Source organism: Carassius carassius, chromosome 22, assembly GCF_963082965.1.
Source record: "Carassius carassius chromosome 22, fCarCar2.1, whole genome shotgun sequence".
NCBI lineage: Eukaryota > Metazoa > Chordata > Actinopteri > Cypriniformes > Cyprinidae > Carassius > Carassius carassius.
This window is the reverse complement of record NC_081776.1, coordinates 30,417,670-30,439,209: the sequence shown is the minus strand read 5'-3', so window position 1 is coordinate 30,439,209 and position 21,540 is coordinate 30,417,670. Positions and strand designations below refer to the sequence as shown.

General features: G+C 39.6%; 1 protein-coding gene across 1 annotated transcript; it reads right to left on the bottom strand.

The window, feature by feature from the left end:
• Positions 1 to 628: 628 nt before the first annotated feature.
• On the bottom strand, positions 629 to 19,276 carry LOC132099281 (tripartite motif-containing protein 16-like). The gene is made up of 5 exons (XM_059505713.1): positions 18,669 to 19,276; positions 9,517 to 9,612; positions 9,187 to 9,420; positions 7,145 to 7,304; positions 629 to 1,161 (listed from the first exon to the last, which is right to left on the bottom strand). Exons 1-5 carry the CDS (start codon positions 19,245 to 19,247, stop codon positions 629 to 631), a joined length of 1,602 nt encoding a protein of 533 aa, XP_059361696.1. The 5' UTR covers positions 19,248 to 19,276.
• Positions 19,277 to 21,540: the final 2,264 nt, after the last annotated feature.

The following is a 21,540-nucleotide window of genomic DNA, read 5'->3' as shown; positions in this document are numbered from 1 at the left end:
TTCCTGTGAAACGGGAAGTCATGGCTGGATAATTTCATATTCATAATCACCCGGGTATGCTCAACATTGTAAATATAAATGGGAATATACTTCACAGATAGTTTACTCATAAGAATTTCTAGGGGTGCCATTAATTGTGTCCAATGTTTATTTGAGAACCACATTTATTTCATAATGAAAAAAGAACAAAATGTTTCACAATGCAGATTTTTTTTTACAATCTTCTTTGTTCATATTTACCAAGGATGCCAATAATTCTGACAACAACTGTATATGAATAAATGGCTTATGAATTAATAAAAACAAGCAAATAAAAACAACAAACTGCAAAACAACAATAAAAACAATACATTTATCCTTAGATCCTTCACTGAATAACTGAATCAGCCTGTATAATACTGATATGTCATCTTCTGCAGAGCTGTTTTACAGTTTAAAAAGAAATTGTAATTATAATTGAGGTGACTGAATAGTGATTGAACAAATATGCAATGCTGATGCTGTTTTCTCTTTACTACTCTAAAGCTGAAGCAAACTGTATCGTAAAAAGCACTTCATATATATAACCTGAATCGACTTGTTACTGATTTATCAAGCAGCTCAAAGTTATGTGTTGAATCTCTCTAATCTACTCTGATAAGTCACATAGTTTTACTGATGATTTATTACCAACACCGAACCCAGGATAGAGCGGCTGAGTGAATGTGGTCTGGACTGTGTAGATGAGGCTCATTGTGTCAGAGACGCTGTAGAAGGACAGAGTTCCTGCACTGTGATCCACATACACTCCTATTTTATAACTGGACACTACTGACAGATCAGTCACTATGTTATTATGCCAAAATGAGTATCTTGAGGGAGAGCAGGACAAACTCCAGGACTGATCATTATGTCCAAACAAACACTCTTTGCCTCCCTTCCTGCTGATGCTCTTATATGACACTGATATATCTACACCAAATATCCCACTCCACTCAATCTCCCAGTAACAGCGTCCACACACACTCTCTCTACACAACACCTGCTGAATATATCTATTAAATCTTTCTGGATGATCAGGATTTAGCAGGACACTGTGAGCACCAGTGATCACTCTTTTCTTCTTAGAGAGACGGAGATGTTTATTCACTGTGTTTGGATCCAGAGTGAGGTGATAAGAATCTGATGAAGATACAACACATGACAATCATGAAATATAAATCTATACGATATTTTAATGCATTTTAAAACTTAAAACACTAAACAAGTGTGCCAAGATATCCTGGGATATCACCAGATATCCTGTTCAAATGATCAATAGCATGATCAAACATAAAACTATTGTTTTCTTTCACCTTCTACAGGAAGAACATGAAGAACCTTAGCCACTTACATTTCAAGGGAACTCAGTGTTGTGTCATGACATTGATATTATGGGAATGGTTCTACGTGAGACTATGTGAGAAATATGCTAATTCTAGTCACTAGAATTTAAAAAGTGAAAGTGACGTGTAGCCAAGTATGGTGTCACATATTCAGAATTTGTGCTCTGCATTTAACCCATCCAAGTGCACACACACAGTAGTGAACACACACACACGTTTGTTTTTGTGAAAAGTGTGTTCATCCCATAGGTGTAATGGTTTTTATACTGTACAAACTGTATATTCTATGGCCCTACACCAACCCTACACCTAACCCTAACCCTCACAGGAAACTTTGTGCATTTTTACTTTCTCAAAAAAACTCATTCTGTATGATTTATAAGCGTTTTGAAAAATGGGGACATGGGTTATGTCCTCATAAGTCACCCTCTCCTTGTAATACCTGTGTTATACCCATGTCATTATACAGAGTAGAGTCCTGATATGGCACAAAAACAAGAGCACACACACACACACACACTCGCACTGTGAACACACACCCAGAGCAGTGGGCAGCCATATTTGCTGCAGCGCCCCGGGAGCAGTTGGGGGTTCAGTTCTTGCTCAAGGGTCTCACCTCAGTCGTGGTATTGAAGGTGGAATAGACCGCTGATCATTCACTCCCTACAAATCCCGACGGTAGTCAGACTCTAACCTGTGATCTTCAGGTTACAAGTCTGATTCTCTAACCATTTGGCCATGACTGCCTGTACAACTGTAAACAGCTCCTTTCTCTTCAAAAAGCCATATGTTTGAGTGTTGTATGAAAAGAAAATATTGCTTGTCTACCCTGTTTGTCTTATGTAAATGAATCGCCACCTAAGAATCATAAGAAGTGTGTTCCACCACATCCTTGTTTCTTAATGACGGATGACAAGCACAATCTTTGTGTTATTTGTTTAACAATGGGAGCAGGCTTGATCAGCTCTCAAGGTATTTGTTTCTGAGTCAGTTAGGGAACTCTGCCGGACCACAGACTTAGCCCTCCATACCACTCCCTTTTCAATGAATCACAAATAAAAAGTAGTTCAGGAGTTCCTGTCAGCATGCTGTTTCAGGGCAACAAAAGATTTACAAGCTGAAATCCAGAGAGAAGAAATGCTAATTCCTCTCTCAGAGCATTTGTCAGCATGGAAACTTCTCCTGAATGCCTCTCAGTAGGTCTAATGACCCATACAGAAAAGTTACAGAATTTATTTCGGCCTTTGGCATACTTGCTTTAATGAAATGCTTCCCACCTAATTCTTGGACAATAACAACACATATGTACGGATGTTGTTTGTTTTCTTCAGCATTTAACACTGCCATTCCCTCCAAGCTGACCACAAACTAGAAGACCTAGATATTAATGACACCACGGTGATTGGCCTCATCAGTGACAATGATGAGACTGCCTACAGGGAAGGGGTACAGCACCTGGCCACATGGTGCGCTGACAATAACCTGCTCCTTAACACCAGTGAGACAAAGGAGCTCATTGTGGACTTCAGGAAGAAGAAAGGAAGCACACATGACCCCATCCACATTAACGGGATGGTTGTTGAACGTAAAGCTGTAGTACTCGTGTCCGGTTTTGGACTCGAGTCCGGAGTCGAGACATTTATCTATCGTCTCGGACTTATCTCGGGACTCGTTACGTTTGCACTCGGACTTGGGCATTGGACTCGCCAGATGTTCTCGTTGGTCTCGACCAAGTCCAGCAAAAAAAATAAAATAATAATAATCATAATAATTCTCCTTCAAAACAAAACCACATTTGCATGATGTCGTGACTGAAAACGCTAGGTGCGTCGCTTTCTCCTTTTTTTCAAAGCACTCTGTAGCCTGCAATCTACACTTGCACTCCGGTGGCATCTGCTGTTGCTAGGCAACCATGAAGACGCAGAAGTTTCAGCAAAGATAAATGAATTTCCAGCACTAAAAATCACTTGCAGTAGCTCTGCTAATGAATTAATAAAAAAATGGCTATCCTTGTACAGCTATGTTCAACTGTTTCTCCATCTTGGCTTAGCTTTCAATTTTGTTACGGGAAAGGATATGCATGACCAGCGGTGCACTGCATTCAGAAAAGTTTAGATGCTTCTAGCTTAATTTTCTTCCTGTTAGATTGTGTTTTATTTATGTCTACACGTAGATAGCCTTAAACTTACCCTTTACAATAATGAAATACTAATTAATGTTGTACAGTATAGGGGTTGCATGACTACTGATTTCTACTAGTCAATTTTTTATTAAAAAAATACTTGTTACTCGACTCGTGTTTCATGCTACTGTAAATGAAAACACTTTGAAATAGTTTTTTTAATCAATAAACGCTCATTAATGTATAGCCTTATGCAACAATTACATATGTAAATTTAATACATATTTAAATTTTCATGTAACAGCCAGTATTTGTATCTGTAACAATCACAACATTTTTCGTATCATTCTGATACAACGTTGTACAGTTACTTGATAAGACCATTATGACTTTTTATCTTTTTTTCGTAGTTATCACTGAACAAGTATGTCGTGTTAAACTAAAACAATTATTAATTTCTAAAATAATATTTATCATGCAATCAGAGAGATGTCATGACAAACGTTTAGTGATCATCTGAACACGGCTGAATCAATTCAATGCGCACATTTTCATTACTAAAATCTCTTCAAGCGAGTCTATAATATTTAGTAAACTTCACTAAACAAATGTGTGTGTGTCGCGCAAACCAGCAAAAGATAAAGATGCAAACATGTAGGACAAGTAGAAAATGTAGTTTACATTCATTCACTTCACACTCTATTGCCTGACTCACGTCTGTGTATAATATTGCGCTGATCCCCTGACTCAACTGTTATCTAGCAAACACCAGACTGTGTCAGCTTCAGCCGAGTTCTAAGGCAGAATTATTCCTTGGGAATTATTCCTAAGGTATTGGGCTTCAGGCACAACCCTAATTATTACATTACATATTTTATTTTTACATACAACATAGATAACGTCATAGAAAGTAAAAGCTCCACGCAGTATTGTAGTCCTAAAATTCACGTTGTACTTACAAACACTTTGTATGCATTAAGGTTAATGCATGCTGGAATAGTTGATTGTTTCCGACAGCGCTCGACTAGTCTATGCAAGCCTACAGTATGAGAAAAAATTTGCTGTATTTATGTGCGCATTCCCAGTAGAGCTTTGCGTGTGTGCGCTGACCCTACAGCTCCAAACTTGGTTCTAGAGGGTCAGTGTCCTTTAGAGTTTAGCTCCAAGCCTAATTATACACTCTTGAACCAGCTTATCAAGCTCTAACTAGACACAGTAGAATCTTCCAGATAGGTGTGTTAAGACCAGTTGGAGCTAAACTTTTCAGGACATTGGCCCACCAGGATCTATCTATACAGGATCGTCACATACCCCCATCGCCCCTCGCAGGCCGGGGGGTACTCCTGAGACTGCGCTCTACCCCCCCCCCTCCCTCCGGGGGGGACCGCTCACGGGGACCTGCGGGAACCTGGGGGTAGGACAGACGAGGCGAGAGAAAAGGAGATGGAAGGAGGAGCGATAGAGACGAGATAGGGGAGAGAGGAAAAAAAAATAAATAAATTCCGGTTCCCAGACGCACTGCTGCTCGGCCCTCCACCAGCTGGGTGATCTCCTCCGTGGTGCCTGGCGGTGGCACTGGACGGCCCTCGGCGGACGGCACGATACTCCTCCGCCGCCCGGTGGATGGCGACGGCTCCTCCGGTTTTGGGCAGCCGGCAGGAGTCCCCCGTTCCCTGCTCCTCCCCGTTCCGGCAGATGGCAGCAGGCTCCGGCCACCTGGCGAACGGCGCCGACTCCTCCGCTCCCTCACGGACGGCAGCCACCCCTCCATATCGTGGGCGGCCGGCAGCGAGCTCGCCCGTCCCCGGCAACTCACTCCAGCCCACCGCCTCGAGCATCCATGGCGGCACACTCCTCGCCTGCTCGATGGCACCGCGGATTCACCACAGTGGCGAGGGATCTTCAGCAGCGCGTCCCTCCTTCTCCTGGGCTTCGGCACCACTGTATTGAATACAACCTTTGTAATCGTCGGGAAGGAGGCGGGAACCGGCGGACAATCAAATAACATTTTAATAATACAAAATAAACACAAAACAGCGCACCAGCCCCTCACGGACGACTGGTGCGCTCAAATAAAAACCAAAACACAACTAAAAGCCCAGGCCTGGTCCTCTCTCGTCCTTCACTGTCGTCGCTCCAGTTTTATATCCTTCCATCTCCTCCGTGGGCCTCGAGACCGGCGGGTCGAACAGGTGTAGCTCATCTCCAATCACTCCACCGGCCTCGCTTCCATGTCCCTCAGCCCCGCCCCACTCGTCACATGCTGTTTCTCACATCACATGCATTATCAGTAGTTAAGTATGTTGTCTTGAAGAGGATCCTTTTTTCTCTCATTTGGACTCGGTCTTGACTTGGACTTAAAACTTTTGGACTTGGACTCGAACCTCTTTGGACTCGGTCTTGACTAGTCCTGGACTTGGACTTGGACTTGACTTGGACTCGACAAAGCTGGACTTGACTACAGCTCTAGTTGAACATGTCTCCAGCTTCAAGTTCCTGGGAACCACCATCTCGGAGGAACTGTCCTGGGCCACAAACACCTCCAGCCTGGTCAAGAAGGCTCACCAGCGCTTCTTCTTTCTCAGGACACTGAAGAAGAACCAGCTGTCTTCAGCCATCCTGGTGAACTTTTACCGGTGTGTGATCGAGAGCATCCTGACCAGTTGCATCACAGTATGGGAAGTGCTGCTGTATCCTTACTGAACTACTGAACAAAAACAACTTTTCTCTGGGTGATGTGGGACTCCACACACTTGTCTCCTTCTTGGCTCTAGTCCATAGTTACTGGTCAGGAGATCTCTGTCAGCCAATTTCAGAGACTGCTGGGTCTCATTGCTTCCACCGCAACGTGATAACTTCGGGGCTGTTATAGATGAGACCATATGGGTTTCACCCATTGTGCAGCCTTCTGAAAAAGACGAGGGTTAAATGCAAAGGGCTTTAAAAAGTTGGGTCCCATCATGAGGAAACTTTATGCCTGGAAATGGTATCTCTTTGAATTGTGGTGCAATCACCACTATGTTAATTATCTCATGCTACATCTAAAGTGTGTGTGGCCACTGTTTCGATTTGCCACGTCCACATTGATGGACCATCTGTGTGAATGGAGCTTTCATTATGATTAAGCATTCCCTATTATCTTGTTTTCTTTGAGGTGCCAGATGACTGAAGCCTATCTGCAGACTGCAAGTACCTTACTGGGATCTTTCTGTTGGAGTATTTTCTGATTCTTAAGGTGTCTCTGTTACTGGAGTTTATTTTGTTTAAGAGAGCAGGAGATTTGCAGACTCTCTCAGTTGCCCCTTTCTGCTTAAATGTTGCCTGTGTTCTGGCTAAAGTTATAATGCACTCAAGGCCTGATTATGCAGATGCAGATTCTCACACATGCATTCCCATAGCATCGAACTGGATTTAATACATAACCTGAGATGTTTTTCTGCTTATTTTCTTGGTTACTTACTTTGTAGGAAGTCATTCCTGGTCCTGGGAATAATGTTGGTGAAAGGGACTGTAGAAATCAACACATACAATCAGTGTTATTGACTTGCCAATATAAAATGCTCTCTGCATCCATTCCGAATACATTTATAGTACTGTGTTCTTTGTAACATTAAATGGAATACTAATTTCTGAGAGCTGAGAATCTCCAGGACTTTACCTTTGTCAGAGATATTTTTAAATGCCTCTTTGCAGAAATCCTCAATTTTTTCTTTCAGCTGACAGAGAGATTCTCTCATGCCATCAAAAGAGAAGACAGAATTTAAGGCATTGTCAATTGTGTCTATAGATTCAGGAGGTGCTGAGAACGACTGGAAACTCTACAGAAAACAAATAAAAAATCATCACATACACACTTCATTTAATAACCTGCACTACTACTAAAGGTTTGTTGACTTCCTTGGCCACGTGTAATGCTTGTCACATGATACACCACAGCCACGCTCTGAATGGGTGATGTATTGTTTTTATTCCATTTTCCTTTTTTATTCAAAATATTCACAAATGTGTTAACTATATTATGAAATGTCTAATGCATAGTAAATGCATTTTGGTTATTTAAACACCTTTATAATGGTCATGTTAGTTGATCTACAATGGACGATGGGTGCAGGCCGCCATGTTAGTTTGAATGCAATGCTCAACGCTGAATGAGTTGTCAGATTTACACAAAAACACATAAATTCATCCTTTCCTCCTAGTGAACATGAAAGTATTTGTTTTTGTGGAATTGATCTGCAGTCCTGCTGCTGGCCAACAAAGAATGGTTTTCCTACTCCATACAGTACTAGCAGTAGCTTGAATGTAGCGAGATCAATGTTTCAGTAACACTAATCCAAATGATCTCACTACCAAATGAAGAGCGTAAAAGTACGTTTATTGTTTTTATTTTATCATAAATTTGACAGAAGGATGAGACTTTTGTAATAACAAAGCACAAAGCTGCAATCATTGACTGGTTTGCATGCTACAGAAAACTTTAAACATAATTTCCAAGCATTAGCCTATACAGTAAGTAAAACAACTTGTGAATAGTCACGATTCACATAACATTCTTTAAGTTAAGTTAACTGAGTTGGAGCCCACAACATTTGGGGGTGGACGGGGGTTGGGTATAAAAATTTCTGCATTTGGACTTGACTTGCTACACCACTGTTCAGAGGTGTGAATTTGAGTTTGAAAATGTTTCTTTGTCTCACCCGACTAATCTATATGCATGTCTATGGGGGCCTGGAGGATTTGTGCAGTATTAACCAGAAATTTGGACACTGCTTATATGATGTTCATTGAAGTTTTCGGTGTCTTTTTTCCATGTCACTTGAAAAAAACGGTTGTGGGACTATATTCAGTCAGAAATAATATACCGTTCTTTCCTGAACATTTTACCATTCGTTATTTGTTATTAAGTTACTGGTTGAGATGGCCCAATTTCAAGAAAGTTTGCTCACATCACGCTTTTGGTTCGTGAACTGGATCTTGCTGTGAATGCACAATGTCATGTGAAGGCTTGACCAGAACTGGTTCCAGAATTAAATCACTTCAAATCTATTTATCTAGCGCGCTCCCTTTATTATGACTAAGGGTGCTTTCACACTAGCACTTTTGGTGTGCACCCGGATTCGATTGACATCAGAGTTGGGTTCGTTTGGACGATGTGTACTCTGGAACGGTTCGCTGCTGATGTGAATGCAATCCTACCAAATCACATAAGTGAACCGCTATTAATGATGTATTATTTGATGAAAATGTGTTTTTGTCTGTGTGTGTGTGTGTTTCACTCACTTTCCTGACCAGGGTGACTGACAGGCTGTAAGCAGAGAGCTGCATATCTAATTTATGTTCACCTTCAGCATTCTTTAGAGCATTTTCAGTACATTCATATGACAGACGCAAGTGCCGTTATGTGCCGCAGTTTTGTAAACAAAACGAACGGTTCAAAACATAAATACATAAAAGTGCAGAGAGTAATGTTATGCATTTGCTGCTTTCTCCTGCGCCGTCATTAGTAGTAAACAGCTGCTGGCTTGATGACACAAGCGAACTCAAATATTATAATATGAACACAGTCCAGTGGGGGCAGGGGGAGCAAGGATTGCAGTCAACGGTTCATCCTGCTCTCATTAAATATTTCTCTGTGAGTCTCCTGTCACAGCAGGATCTTGCTCAAGTCCACTATGAACCTTTCTTCTAGATCTGAGTTACCTGCAGGAACAGGATGTGATCCTGTGTGTGTGAAAGCTGCTCCAGCTCAGCGTCTCTCCTCCTCAGATCATTGATCTCCTGCTCCAGTCGCTCCAGTCGTTCTTCAGCTCGACTCACTGCAGTCTTTTCCTGATCTCTGATCATCTGTGTGACCTCAGAGCGGCGTCTCTCAATGGAGCGGATGAGCTCAGTGAAGATCCTCTCACTGTCCTCCACTGCTGTCTGTGCAGAGCGCTGTTAGGACACACATCACAATAACAGTGGCTTGACTGGGGCTGAAAGAAGAGACTTCAGAGATGGAGACAAACTTCTCTTCTTCTCCAGACTCACCTTATGAGACTCCACAGTCTTTCTCAGCTGCTGGAGATCTTTCTCTCTCTGCTGGATGCTCTGCTGAAACCTTCTCTGCATCTCCTTCAGCTGCTTCTGAAGAACAAACCAATAACAGGAAACATAAGGCTACATAAAACTTTTTATCATATGAACGATTGATATGAATCCAATATCAGTGAAATTTTGTGTTGAAGTGGCTAAATCTCTAGCATGGATTAACCCTTGTGGATGGTTCAAATTTACTACCCTTTCGTTATGTTCGGGATGAAAACATCCACTCAATTAAACTGCTGTAAAAATGCGTCAGATTCATATTTTTTCTCAATTTTTTTGCATAAATCTGTTAATCAACTTCAGTCCTGATAAAAACCAAATGTTTTTTAAAAAAAATCCAAGATTTTAACTCTTTAATTGCCAAGTTCATAAATGATGTCACTGATTTGGGGCGAAAAAACACACAAAATGACTTATTTTCAATATAAAAGTAATTGAGGCTGGATTTTTTTTTTTACTTTTATCACAGTCTTGGGCATGTCAAAGATTAGTAGCAACATTGGCTTTGATGCATTTTTAGTTTTTGTGCAGCATTAGATTTAAATTATTTCTCCCTCATTTGTTGTTGGTGGCTGTTTTTGCCCCATTGACTTCCATTATAACGACATTTTTTGATTGCAAAGCCATGACACCATATAATCATGCATTCTTGATTGTTTATGGTTTTCCCTGTTGGGAAGAGGTAACATTTGTTATTTTTACAGTTGATCACTAGGTGGGACCATTAACCCTTTAGATAGGCCTGTGCAAAACAAGCTTAGTTTCTGGCTTGTATATGAAGCTATATGGAGTATAACAGCAAATTATAGTGTTTGTGTGTGTGAGATTCTTGATTGTTGGTGGTTTACCCTGTTGGAAAGAGGTAACATTTGTTATTTTTTACAGTTGATCACTAGGTGGAGTATAACAGCATATTATATTGTGTGTGTATTTGTGTGTGTGTGAGAGAGAGAGTGTGAGAGAGACCTCTGCACACTTACCTTGATGTATTTGAGAAAATCTAAATGTACACCTCAGCTCTCAGAACTACATGGAGTAAACAAAAGTATATTTATGCACCTGCTGCCTTTTAATGGTAGTGACAAGTATAGACTAAATAAAAGCAAAGTACGTGGATTTAAACACTTGCATGCCATCATGCTGGATATTTAATGGTGAGAAGAGCAGCAAGCAACACGAGAAAGGGCTTGACTTGTACCAAAGTTTTAGAAATGATTATGTAGCGTGACCCCTCCAGCGAGCTGCAGCTTATTTGAAGTTGGTATTGCATTTTGGTTCATAATACATTATGTTCATAAATTTGATGCAAAGTAGATTTTTTTACAGGATTTTAAGGTTTTAAACTGGCTTTACCATCAAGAAAAGATGATCATTTCACACATAAGCTGTGTCCCAAAGTTGAGTGTACGCACTTCGAAGGCCACGGACTTCGAAGACCAGGTCTCCGAAGTGCACGAAGGGCCCTTCGAAGTGCGTGAGATGCTCCGCCTTCGCAGGATTTCCTAATTCCTCCACCTGGTGTTTCCGATTAGCGCTCTGTTGCATAGCAACGGTGCGAGCGGAGCACTGACAAGAGCACAATCCTGTCAGGAGAGGTGGAGCCAGAACTGCTCTGTTTTTGTTTTTATGTTTTATGTCAAAGTGGAGAAGGTGATGTACCTCAGGCTTAACCAAGACCGAGGCAAGGTAAATTACACTGGTTTGCAGGTAGCGTCCTTTGTCGGTTCACAATTTTAAATGCAGGTACTGGTTCGGAGCTTACTTGAATAATGTAATGATACATATGAAAAACTACAAAATACACGAACACACACACATAGCAGTTAAAGTGCTGACTGATATCTTACAAAGGTGCGATTTTATGTAGTTTATTGGCTTGACCTTGGTGATGTAGACAGGTTTGCAACACAGATTTTTAAGGCAGTTAACCATGAAAATAAAACGTGATAAACTGATTATAATTTTTTTTTTTTGCATAGTAACGTTACAGCTTAATGTTCAGTGGCATCTGTGACCGCTGACAGTGCTCTGTTTGACCGGTCCCAGGCCTGCAGAGGCAGTCTTTCATATAGTTAGCAATAATGTATTAATATTATCACAAGAAATGTTGTTACTTTCATTTTTAAAACTGTAAGAAAGTACATTCGTTAAGCATACTCGTACAAATATAAAGTACTACGTTTTTTTTTTCTCACAGGACAGCAGCCCTACAAAAATATGGTCTTTTACAACATGATGCATTGTTGTAGACTAAACAGTTTTACTCTCAATACCTTAAGTATATTAGAGTATGCAAGATAATACTTTTACTTAAAGGACAGTTCAGCCAAAAATTTGTAATTTGTAATCATTTACTCACCCTTAAGTTGTTCCAGGTTTGGAATTTTTATTTTTGGGTGAACTGTCCCTTTAGCAAAGGTTTTAAATATGACAACTTTCCCCAATATGGTATTATTAGTTATATTAGTTTAATATGGTATTATTAGTTATATTAGTTTAATAAAGTATCTCAATATTTTGTGTACTAATCACGTTGTCATAGCTCTAAACAATTTCTCTTTTCCTTCCTTCCCTAAATCAGAGCAGCCCCCTGTACTGCAGGATAGAGCTGAATGTGTTTAATGGTTTTGTTCTGAGCAGCGAGGCCCTGACAGAGCTGATGGATCTTCTGAGAAGTGCCACAATCCAGACCCTGGTGTTTCTCTTCTGTCTGCCAGTGGTACATCGTAAAAATGGTCTCCAAAGTGTTCGACATGTCCCTCGTTCCACTGTCACTGTATTATCCTCCGAGTCTCTGAGGAGGTGCTGGCCATTCACCAAGAGATTGAGCTCCTGAAGACCCCAGAACACATGGAGGCAGCGCTGGGCTCAAACTGATGGTGTTTTTCTGATGTTAAACCTAAACTATGCTGCACATGGTTGTAAAAAGTGCTTTCAGATATGTATAGAACAATTTGTTTAAATGGGTAAAAAATATTTACAGGACAAAAAATAAACACATAAAATAATGTTTTGTGAAAAACTGTATTAAGCTGTATTAAAAAAAATTAACAATGCAAATAAGTACTTCTCTTTTATTTACACGTGAATATGAAAAACAAAAATACAAAATGTACAGAAAGTACTCGGGCTTATTTATGAATAAATTACACACTAAAAATGCATTTTATTTTTAAATTGCATCACAAAAAATAGAGAAATTAGGTTTTTCCACTGACAATATGACATTTAAAAAACGATGTTGAAAAACTGTAATATACGCATTTTTCCTACTGTTATCTCTTGGCTAATGAAGAATGTATTTGCTATGCATTCTCTTAAGAAAAGAAAACTTGCGCTCTTCTCTCTCTCTCTCTGGAGATTGATGTCCTCCCTGAGCAGCTCCACTCACTCTCTCACCTGTCCCAGGACACTTTAGCAAATAAACCATGCCTGTTAACAACAACAGCAAAATGAATTTCAGCAAAAAAAAAATTCTATTAACTTTGTATTTTTAAGTCTTTCCTAGCAGGCTCACTCGCTCCAGAATAGTAATAAAACAAGAGAAAATGGAAACAGTTATGAAAAATATAAAGACAGGTTTGAAATCTTACCAATAGAAAATATGACACAGCAGGCCATGCATACAAAATACTGAAGTGCTGACAAAACATTTGTAGACATCTCTTGCATGAAAGCATTTTAAAAACACAACAAAGAGAAAGTCCATTGTCTTATATAGCAGCTGTCTTATTGTTTGTGGGCTTTATGTAAAAAACAACAACAACAACAACAAAAAAAAACTGGCTTTTAACACTTTCACTAGGTATTTGAGTGAATGAAAACACAATACTTACATATTAATGTGAAGTCCTCCACAGAACTCTCACCTGCCACCGTCGTCATATGCACGCAAGTGATTCTGGGATATGGTAGGGTGCGAAGTGTCCATATATGTACACTTCATTTTCATGGGAAATGAAGGGCACATTTGAAGTCGCTTTCGAAATTCGTCAGCCTTAGTCGCGCCACGGTGATGCATTCGCACTTCAAATGCAGTCTTCGAAGTGCGCATTCTGACTTTGGGACAGCTTACGCCGTGACGCAATCACACTCCACATCCGCACTTCGGAGTCCACACACTTCACTTTGGGACCCCCTTTTCGTCGCGCTGCTGTGACGCATTCGCATTTCAAATGCGCACTTCGGAGTCCACGCACGTCACTTTGGGACACAGCTATAGACCATCCGTACTTTTCACCATCAAAAGGCAGCAGGTGCATAAAGGTTTTTTGAGATACATCAAGGTAAGTGCACAAAGGTCTCTCTCACACCCTCTCTTTCGCTCTCTCTCTCTCTCACACACACACATACACTATAATTTGCTGTTATACTCCATATAACTCCATATACAAGCCAGAAACTAAGCCTTTTTTTGCACAGGCCTATCTAAAGGGTTAATGGTCCCACCTAGTGATTAACTGTAAAAGTAACAAATTTTACCTTTTCCCAAAAGGGAAAACCACAAAAATGAAAATCACCCAAGATCAATAAACAATTTTTATTATTACTGTACTTGTTTTATATTAAGGGAGTACATCCAGAGGCAGTGAGTGAACTTCGTGTCCTGTTGGGAAGACTGGAATCAAGTCTACCCTATACAAGGCTTACACAGGTAATTCACAACTCTGTTTATGTCTGTGTGTGTGCACAGCTACAGCTTAATGTCTTCACGACTCATAATTTGTGTTCATTTCTTTAGGTCCCCTTCCAGATGCTGATGTCTTGGCTTCTGGTGCAAAACTAAATCGGATAAATCCCAAGCCTATGCTGGCACACATACTTGAGGGTATGTCAAAAGTAGAGTTGGTCCCCTCACAATTTGGTCCTGTACCTCGTGGCAGTCCACTTTCTTACCAATGTTCCCCTATAGCTGCAGGTGTTCCTGATGTTAATTTTCCCCCACTACCTGTGCTTGGTTATGAGTTTGGCTTTAATTTTAAATTTGTGCCCACACACCATCAAGCACTTCATCTGAAGTCTATAAAGCTCAGCTTGCCAGATTGAAGAGGCCACAAGACTACAGTCAAAATGCACTGCTTGGGGACAAATTCAGAAATCAAGGGTTACTGCAAGCAGGTTCCGGTACCTTTTTATAATAATTTTTCATGAATTATTATAAAAAGACTTCATTGTCAGCTATTTCATTGTGTCTGTCCAATTATTTTTGTGAAAAATTTATATAAATAATTTCAAGATACATAGATAAACTTTTACTTTACAATAAAAAGTAAAAACACATTTAATGATGGCAAGTATTAAAGGTATGCATTGCAACTAACTGAAAAACTAACAAAAAGTTTTATTAAAAAACTGTAAAAAGTTAACACTACTATTGTAATAATCGGTCATTCTAATAAAATCTAACATGCTAATACACAATCACATCTTAAGAAACATTGGTCCCTGATAATTAACCATAAAACAGCAATTATGCCAGATCTGAATAATACTTCCTGACAATGTCAGTGGCACAACAGAATCCCAGATGTGGTTTTCCTTGACCCTTCTAATCACCCTTTCCACCAGAATTCTGAGGCGTGCAATGGCCTGTGTTTTTTCACACTCCTGTTTGCTGAACTGCTTGGCACATTTGAAAGGTGGAATGATCTGTCTAGCACCAACACTGGAGAGCATGTCTTCAATCGTGAACCCCTTGTCTGCCATGACCACGTCTCCAGGCTCAAGCAGGTCCAAAATCCTTTGTGATTTCTTTGTCAGAGATTGAACCGGTATAAAGCTGAGAGATTAAAGTCACTGCACCACACAGAGCTACCCCAACCAGACCTTTGAATGTGGTAGTGCTCTTGTAACTGGAGAAGATCTCAGAGTGGAGTGTCTGTGCAGTCCACGATGACTCGCAGAACAAACGGTAATTCTCCGGCATGGAGGAGCATATTTGTTGCCTTGACATCCAAATGGGTACTGAACCCAACACAAAGAACAGGTAATTAGCCCAGATGATAATGGTCCTACTCACCGTAGCCACACTTACTCCAAAAATGTCTGCAATAACTTGTTCCCTCAGGCCAGCAGCTACCTGACAGCAGTAGATGAACATTTCATCTATGAGCTGGATTTTCGGTGCAGGGCTAGGGCTTGGGGATGCTTCCTGACCCATCCCCTGTGCCTTGGTCCAGTACACCAGATTGCTAGCAGATGGACATATAGACTCCCAGAACACCTGGAAAACTTTCTGTGAGGGAAACTTTGAGTAGTATCTGAGAGTTTGATCAGAAACAAAAAATCTGTTCAGTACTGTTTGTTTTCCTAGTGACATTTTCTGCAACCTTGCCTCCAGCTCTTTGATGTACTGCAGAGCCTCATCTAATGCACCTATAAAAGTGTAAAATATATATATAGTTAGGCATACTATTTGTAAATTTCACGTCACAGTACACAGTTTGCACCAAAGACAAATGGGTCATTCTATAATTGCAGGTACATTTGGTGTCTCAGTGTCATCAATCACAAGATGTTACAGACTATATCATATATATATATATATATATATATATATATATATATATATATATATATTTGTTTGTTTGTTTGTGTGTGTGTGTGTGTGTATGTGTGTGTATATACACACACACACACACACACACACACATAAAACCTGCAACATCTTGTGATATAATTGTTTTTTGGTTTTTTTCTAGTTGTCTGAATGTGTAAATTCTGTCACCATCAAATTATATTATTAAAATAGAGTGAGAATGTTGATAGTATTTAAGAATTGAGTCATACACAGACACACACATACATCACTGTCATTTCAACAAGAGATCATTATTTCCAGATATACAAGACACTATTTACAGAAAATATTATATTGTTATGGCCTTTTACATCCTGTGATCAATGACAATGAGAAAATTATAAAATGATTAATATTTGAAAAAATATTTGAAAAGGCTTGAAAAAATTACTTTGGACATCAAATGTACCTGCAATTATAGAATCACCAACAGGCAAAAAAAAAAAAAAGTGTACCTGGAGGTGGTTGTGCCGCGTAATCATGTTCCTCAACTTGAATGAATTCATTAGGTGCAGTTTCTACCACCTGCTGCTCCTGAACACGAACGTCCACTCCAAGTCGCAAGGCAGTTCTCTCAAAAGCTGACAACCTTTGAGGGGGTACATGGAAATTGTTCCACGGAAAAAGAATGGGAATGCAACCAACTTTCAGCCGCGAACTTCCTGGAACGTAATCGGCAGCGGTAAAATGCTGACTACAGACATATGTGCTACCTCTCCGAATTACGAAAGTAGACCCTTCCTCTCGTCTAATAGCAATGATCCATTTCTTTTTGTGGTCTTCGTTTAAAGGAAACCCGTGAAAACTCAAATATGGTTGTTCTTGTTTAGAATTAGTGCACTGAGGGATGCTACAGCAACACTTACACCTAGACTCCGCCATTGTTACCGGTAACTTTACCCTGCGTTGGTGAACGCCGAAAACACAAAACTCGGAAGTGTGAAAAAGGCTAATCAAGAATGCATGATTATATGGTGTCATTGCTTTGCAATCAAAAAATGTCGTTATAATGGAAGTCAATGGGGCAAAAACAGCCACCAACAACAAATGAGGGAGAAAAAATTTAAATCTAATGCTACACAAAAACTAAAAATGCATCAAAGCCAATCTTGTTACTAAATTTTGACATGCCCAAGACTGTGATAAAAGGTAAAAAAAAATCCAGTCTACAATCACTTTTTATATTGAAAATATGTAATTTTGTGTTTTTTTTCCCAAATCAATGACATCATTTATGAACTTGGTAATTAAAAATCATTCCATTAGCTCAAACACAGAAAGTTGTGGCCAAAATAAGACTCAACTTTACCCCCTAGTGGACGAAAACGTCCCCAACAACGCATAATGGTTAAGGCTTAATCCACAGATTAGTTTTTCTAAAAAGAGATTATTACTGAACTATGTATCAGTTGGACAGTGACTGAAGCAAAAGTATGTGAAAATCCCACTGATGGGAGACAACAGATCCATTAAGAAAAGTCTCTGCATGTCAATGAGTGAAACCTTAGCTTGATAACCTCAAGCAGAAGATGAAGTGCTGCAGGGCTTTTGAAGAATTTGCATGTTAGTTAATAAATGTGTAGTTTTAAAGAAATAGTTCACCAAACAAATATATAAATTCTACCATTCAGTTTTTCCTTATGTTATTTTCAGCTTATATAACAAATAACTTTATGTACTGTATAATGTCAACATTATCTGTACACATGAACTAATAAAATACTTTATTTGGTAGTCAGCCCTACTGAAAAATGAATTCCATGCTGGTCTTTAGTGGTTAGTGTTCGTATAGTGCTCGTTAGTGCTTATATAGTGCTGGTATAGCATAGTCATGCTGTTCATAAGCAAAATGGAGCTGGTGAAGCTGATACACCAGCATCTTATTGCAGGATTGAGTGCGAGTAGGCCATAATACGTGAAGATGCTGAGGATTATATAATGGCACCTTTCCACTGTGTGGTACAACTTGGACTAGGTTTGCTTTTCCACTGCAGTTTAGTACCGCTTCAAAATGATTGGGATTGTAGACTGATTGTTGTAGTTGCGCCGTCACCTCTTACACTGACTACAGTACAGCCATTTCTTTTTTTCAAGTTCAAAAGTCGTATAAAAAAGTTGAAGGCAAAACAAAAATTATACTTTGGTGGCTGTTGCTGACTATTTAAATCAAAGGGGTTTGGTGTCTCGTGCCGCAAATCCAATGACGCTGGTACTGATAATTCTCTCTGACCAATCAGTGATCTGCAGTTTTAACACTTCACAAAAATACAAACAGGCATAAAGGGTGACCAATAGTAATGATTTATGAATAAGAATTATAATGACGAAATTACTTCAGAATACTTCCATAGATCACTTTTGAGCTACCTTTTTGTATAATGAATCTTTTGAAGAAAACATTTAGTGTATTGACGGATGAACATTCTCCAAAATATCTTCCTCAGGAAAAAGATACCCATACAAATTTGGCAAGAAAGAATAAATCATTTTTGGACAAACTGCTTAAATTTCATACCTGTTTCTCTGTCCTCTGTGCTGCAGCTGATACAGTGTTGTGGTTTTTATGTTCATCCATCGTACACAGCACACATATACATTTCTGATCAGTGCAACAGAAAACCTCAAGGAGCTTCTCATGTTTCTGGCAGAACATCTCCTGTAGTCTTCCAGTGGCTTCAGTCAAATTGTGTCCCTTTCCTTTAAAGAAACTCTCATGTTGTTCAAGGTGATTTTGACAGTAAGAGTTCAGACACATCAGACAGGACTTGACGGCTTTGTGTTTTCTTCCAGTACAGACGTCACACTGCACATCTCCAGTTCCAGTATCACAGTCAGCAGGAAGTTTAGTCTTCTTCAGTTTCTCCACCACTTCAGCCAGCATGGTATTTTTAGCTAAAGCAGGTCTTGCACTGAAGGTCTGTCTGCACTGAGGACAGCTGTAGACTTTCTTCTGATCCTCCTGATCCCAGCAGCCTGTAATACAGATCTTACAGTAACTGTGTCCACAGGGAATGGCCACTGGATCCTTCAGGAGATCCAGACACACTGCACACAAGAACTCATTTTGATCCACTGAAATTCTGGCTTCTGCCATTTTACTGCATGAATACAGATAGAGACGCAAACACAACAGTTCAGCTATAGTTAGTTTCTCTTTCCCCGTTTCCTGTTTCTATATTTGATTGACGTGTGTAAAACAGACAGGGTTGCCATGTCCCTGAAAATTTTACAGCCAAAAGATATATACATATATATATATACACATATATACATATATATATATACATATATACATATGTATATATATATATATATATATATATATATAGATATATACATATATATATATATACATATATATATAAATATCACTAGTCGATCACTAGTTACAAGCTCTTCGTGCATAAAGAAGATCTGTAAAGTTGAAAAAGACTATAAAGTATCGTCAGGTCACTGTGCTATAGATCCATGAGGAAAGATGAGAAACCTTACAGTTTGAGTGTATGGTGAAGCTAGGACTTAAGTTATAAACTTGGTAATTTAATAACCTGGCATTTCTAATGTTCCTGGGGATTTAGCTAAGGTAATTCATGTTCAAGTTTCAAATTTACTTTATTTATTATAGCGCATTTAGAACCACAGGCCACAAGACTGACCAAAATTCACAAAAGAAACAGCATCGTAAGAGTAGGAATAACACACTAAACAGACTAAAACAAAGAACCAGAATAGAATAAAACACAAATAGAAAATATAATAGGCAGGAATATAAAACCTAATAGGCCAATGAAAACAGATGGTTTTTTAAAAGAGACTTAAAAATGGTCAGACTAGGGGCCATTCGGATCTCCACTAGCAAGTCATTCCAGAAGAGTGGACCAATTACAGAGAAGGCACGGTCACCTCTACACTTAAATCTGGAATGTGGAATTAAAAGAAGGTTCTGGTTAAAAGATCAAGGGCAATGTACTGATGCAGCAATTCAGATAAGAAGCTGGTTGCTTGATTGTGTAAAGATTTAAAAAGAAATAATAAGAATTTTAAATGTGTTCTAAATTGACCAGGCAACCAATGAAGGGCCTTTAAAAGCAGATTGGCATGATCCTTTTTTTTGAGCAGAGGATCGCCGGCTAGTGCTCTGGGAGATTTGAGGGTGACAGTGAGTGCTTCTCCGACACACCGTGGCTTGTCGACAATTGCCGCACGTGGAGTGGCTCAGGTATGTAAAATCCACTAGCCAATTTTCATTGGAATTTTCTCTTAAACTTAGAGATGATTGGCCTCCCAAGTGAGACCCCATATGTCGTTCGACATAACATCTCCGTTTCCTCCATCAGAGAATGAGGATTACTTATGTAACAGAGACGTTACCAGTCCTAGTTTAACTACTGTTTCCTTTAAAAACCCGGAGAAGCCTTCACAAAGAGCAACAGAGGCAACAGACATAGTATTGACTGGGGATTAACAACAGAATTGATAACAGAAAACAAGTCTTTAGGTCTTGACTGATTATGTAGTATTACATTTGAAAAATAGGTTGCCTTAGGAGCTTTGGCGGCTCTCTGATAAGCTAATATACTGCCTTTATCAACTGAAGTGAGATGTGTAGACTGTCCTTTTTCCACATACACTCAGTCTTTACAATCTTGCCTTAGCAGCAGAGTCTCAGCAGTATGGCATACTTCAGATTAGAGCTGAAACAACGAATCGATTTAATCGATTAAAATCGATTATTAAAATAGTTGTCAACTAATTTAGTCATCGATTCGTTGCTAAATAACTTTTATTTGCCGTAAGCGGCTCATTTCGTGCATATTTCAAATCTGCGGTGACCAAAGTGTGGCAGTAATGAGCCACCGGAGGTTTTACTCAGCCAGTACAACAGGAGAAGTAGCGAATTTTATGTCACGTGCTTCCCGAACAGCGTCTCTGCAGCCATGTCATTCAGCGTGATGTGGGAGTACTTTACATTGAGCCTTTAAAAAAGAAGAGTAACCTGTAAACTACTGCACTGTTTAAGGGGACGTTCACATATCGCGTCTTTTGCGCTCTCAAGTTCGTTATTTCCAACACCGCACCGCATCGAGTTAAAAACATTTAAACTTTTCCGAATGCCGCAACCGCACCGCGGGTCATGTGACAAGAACTAACCAATCAGCTTCATCCTTTTCCTGTAACAACGTTAAAAGCTCAGTCAAGATGAAAGGAACAGCTGATCATAGTTGTATATGGATTTCCATTTTGAAATAAATTTAGTAGCAGAGCTACTGCAAGCGATTTTTTGAGCTGCAAATCCATTTATCCTTTGCTGAAATTTCCGCTTCTTCAAGGAGAGAGCACGTCATGGTTGCTTAGCAAAGGCAGACGCCTCAGGGGCGCTTCTGCCC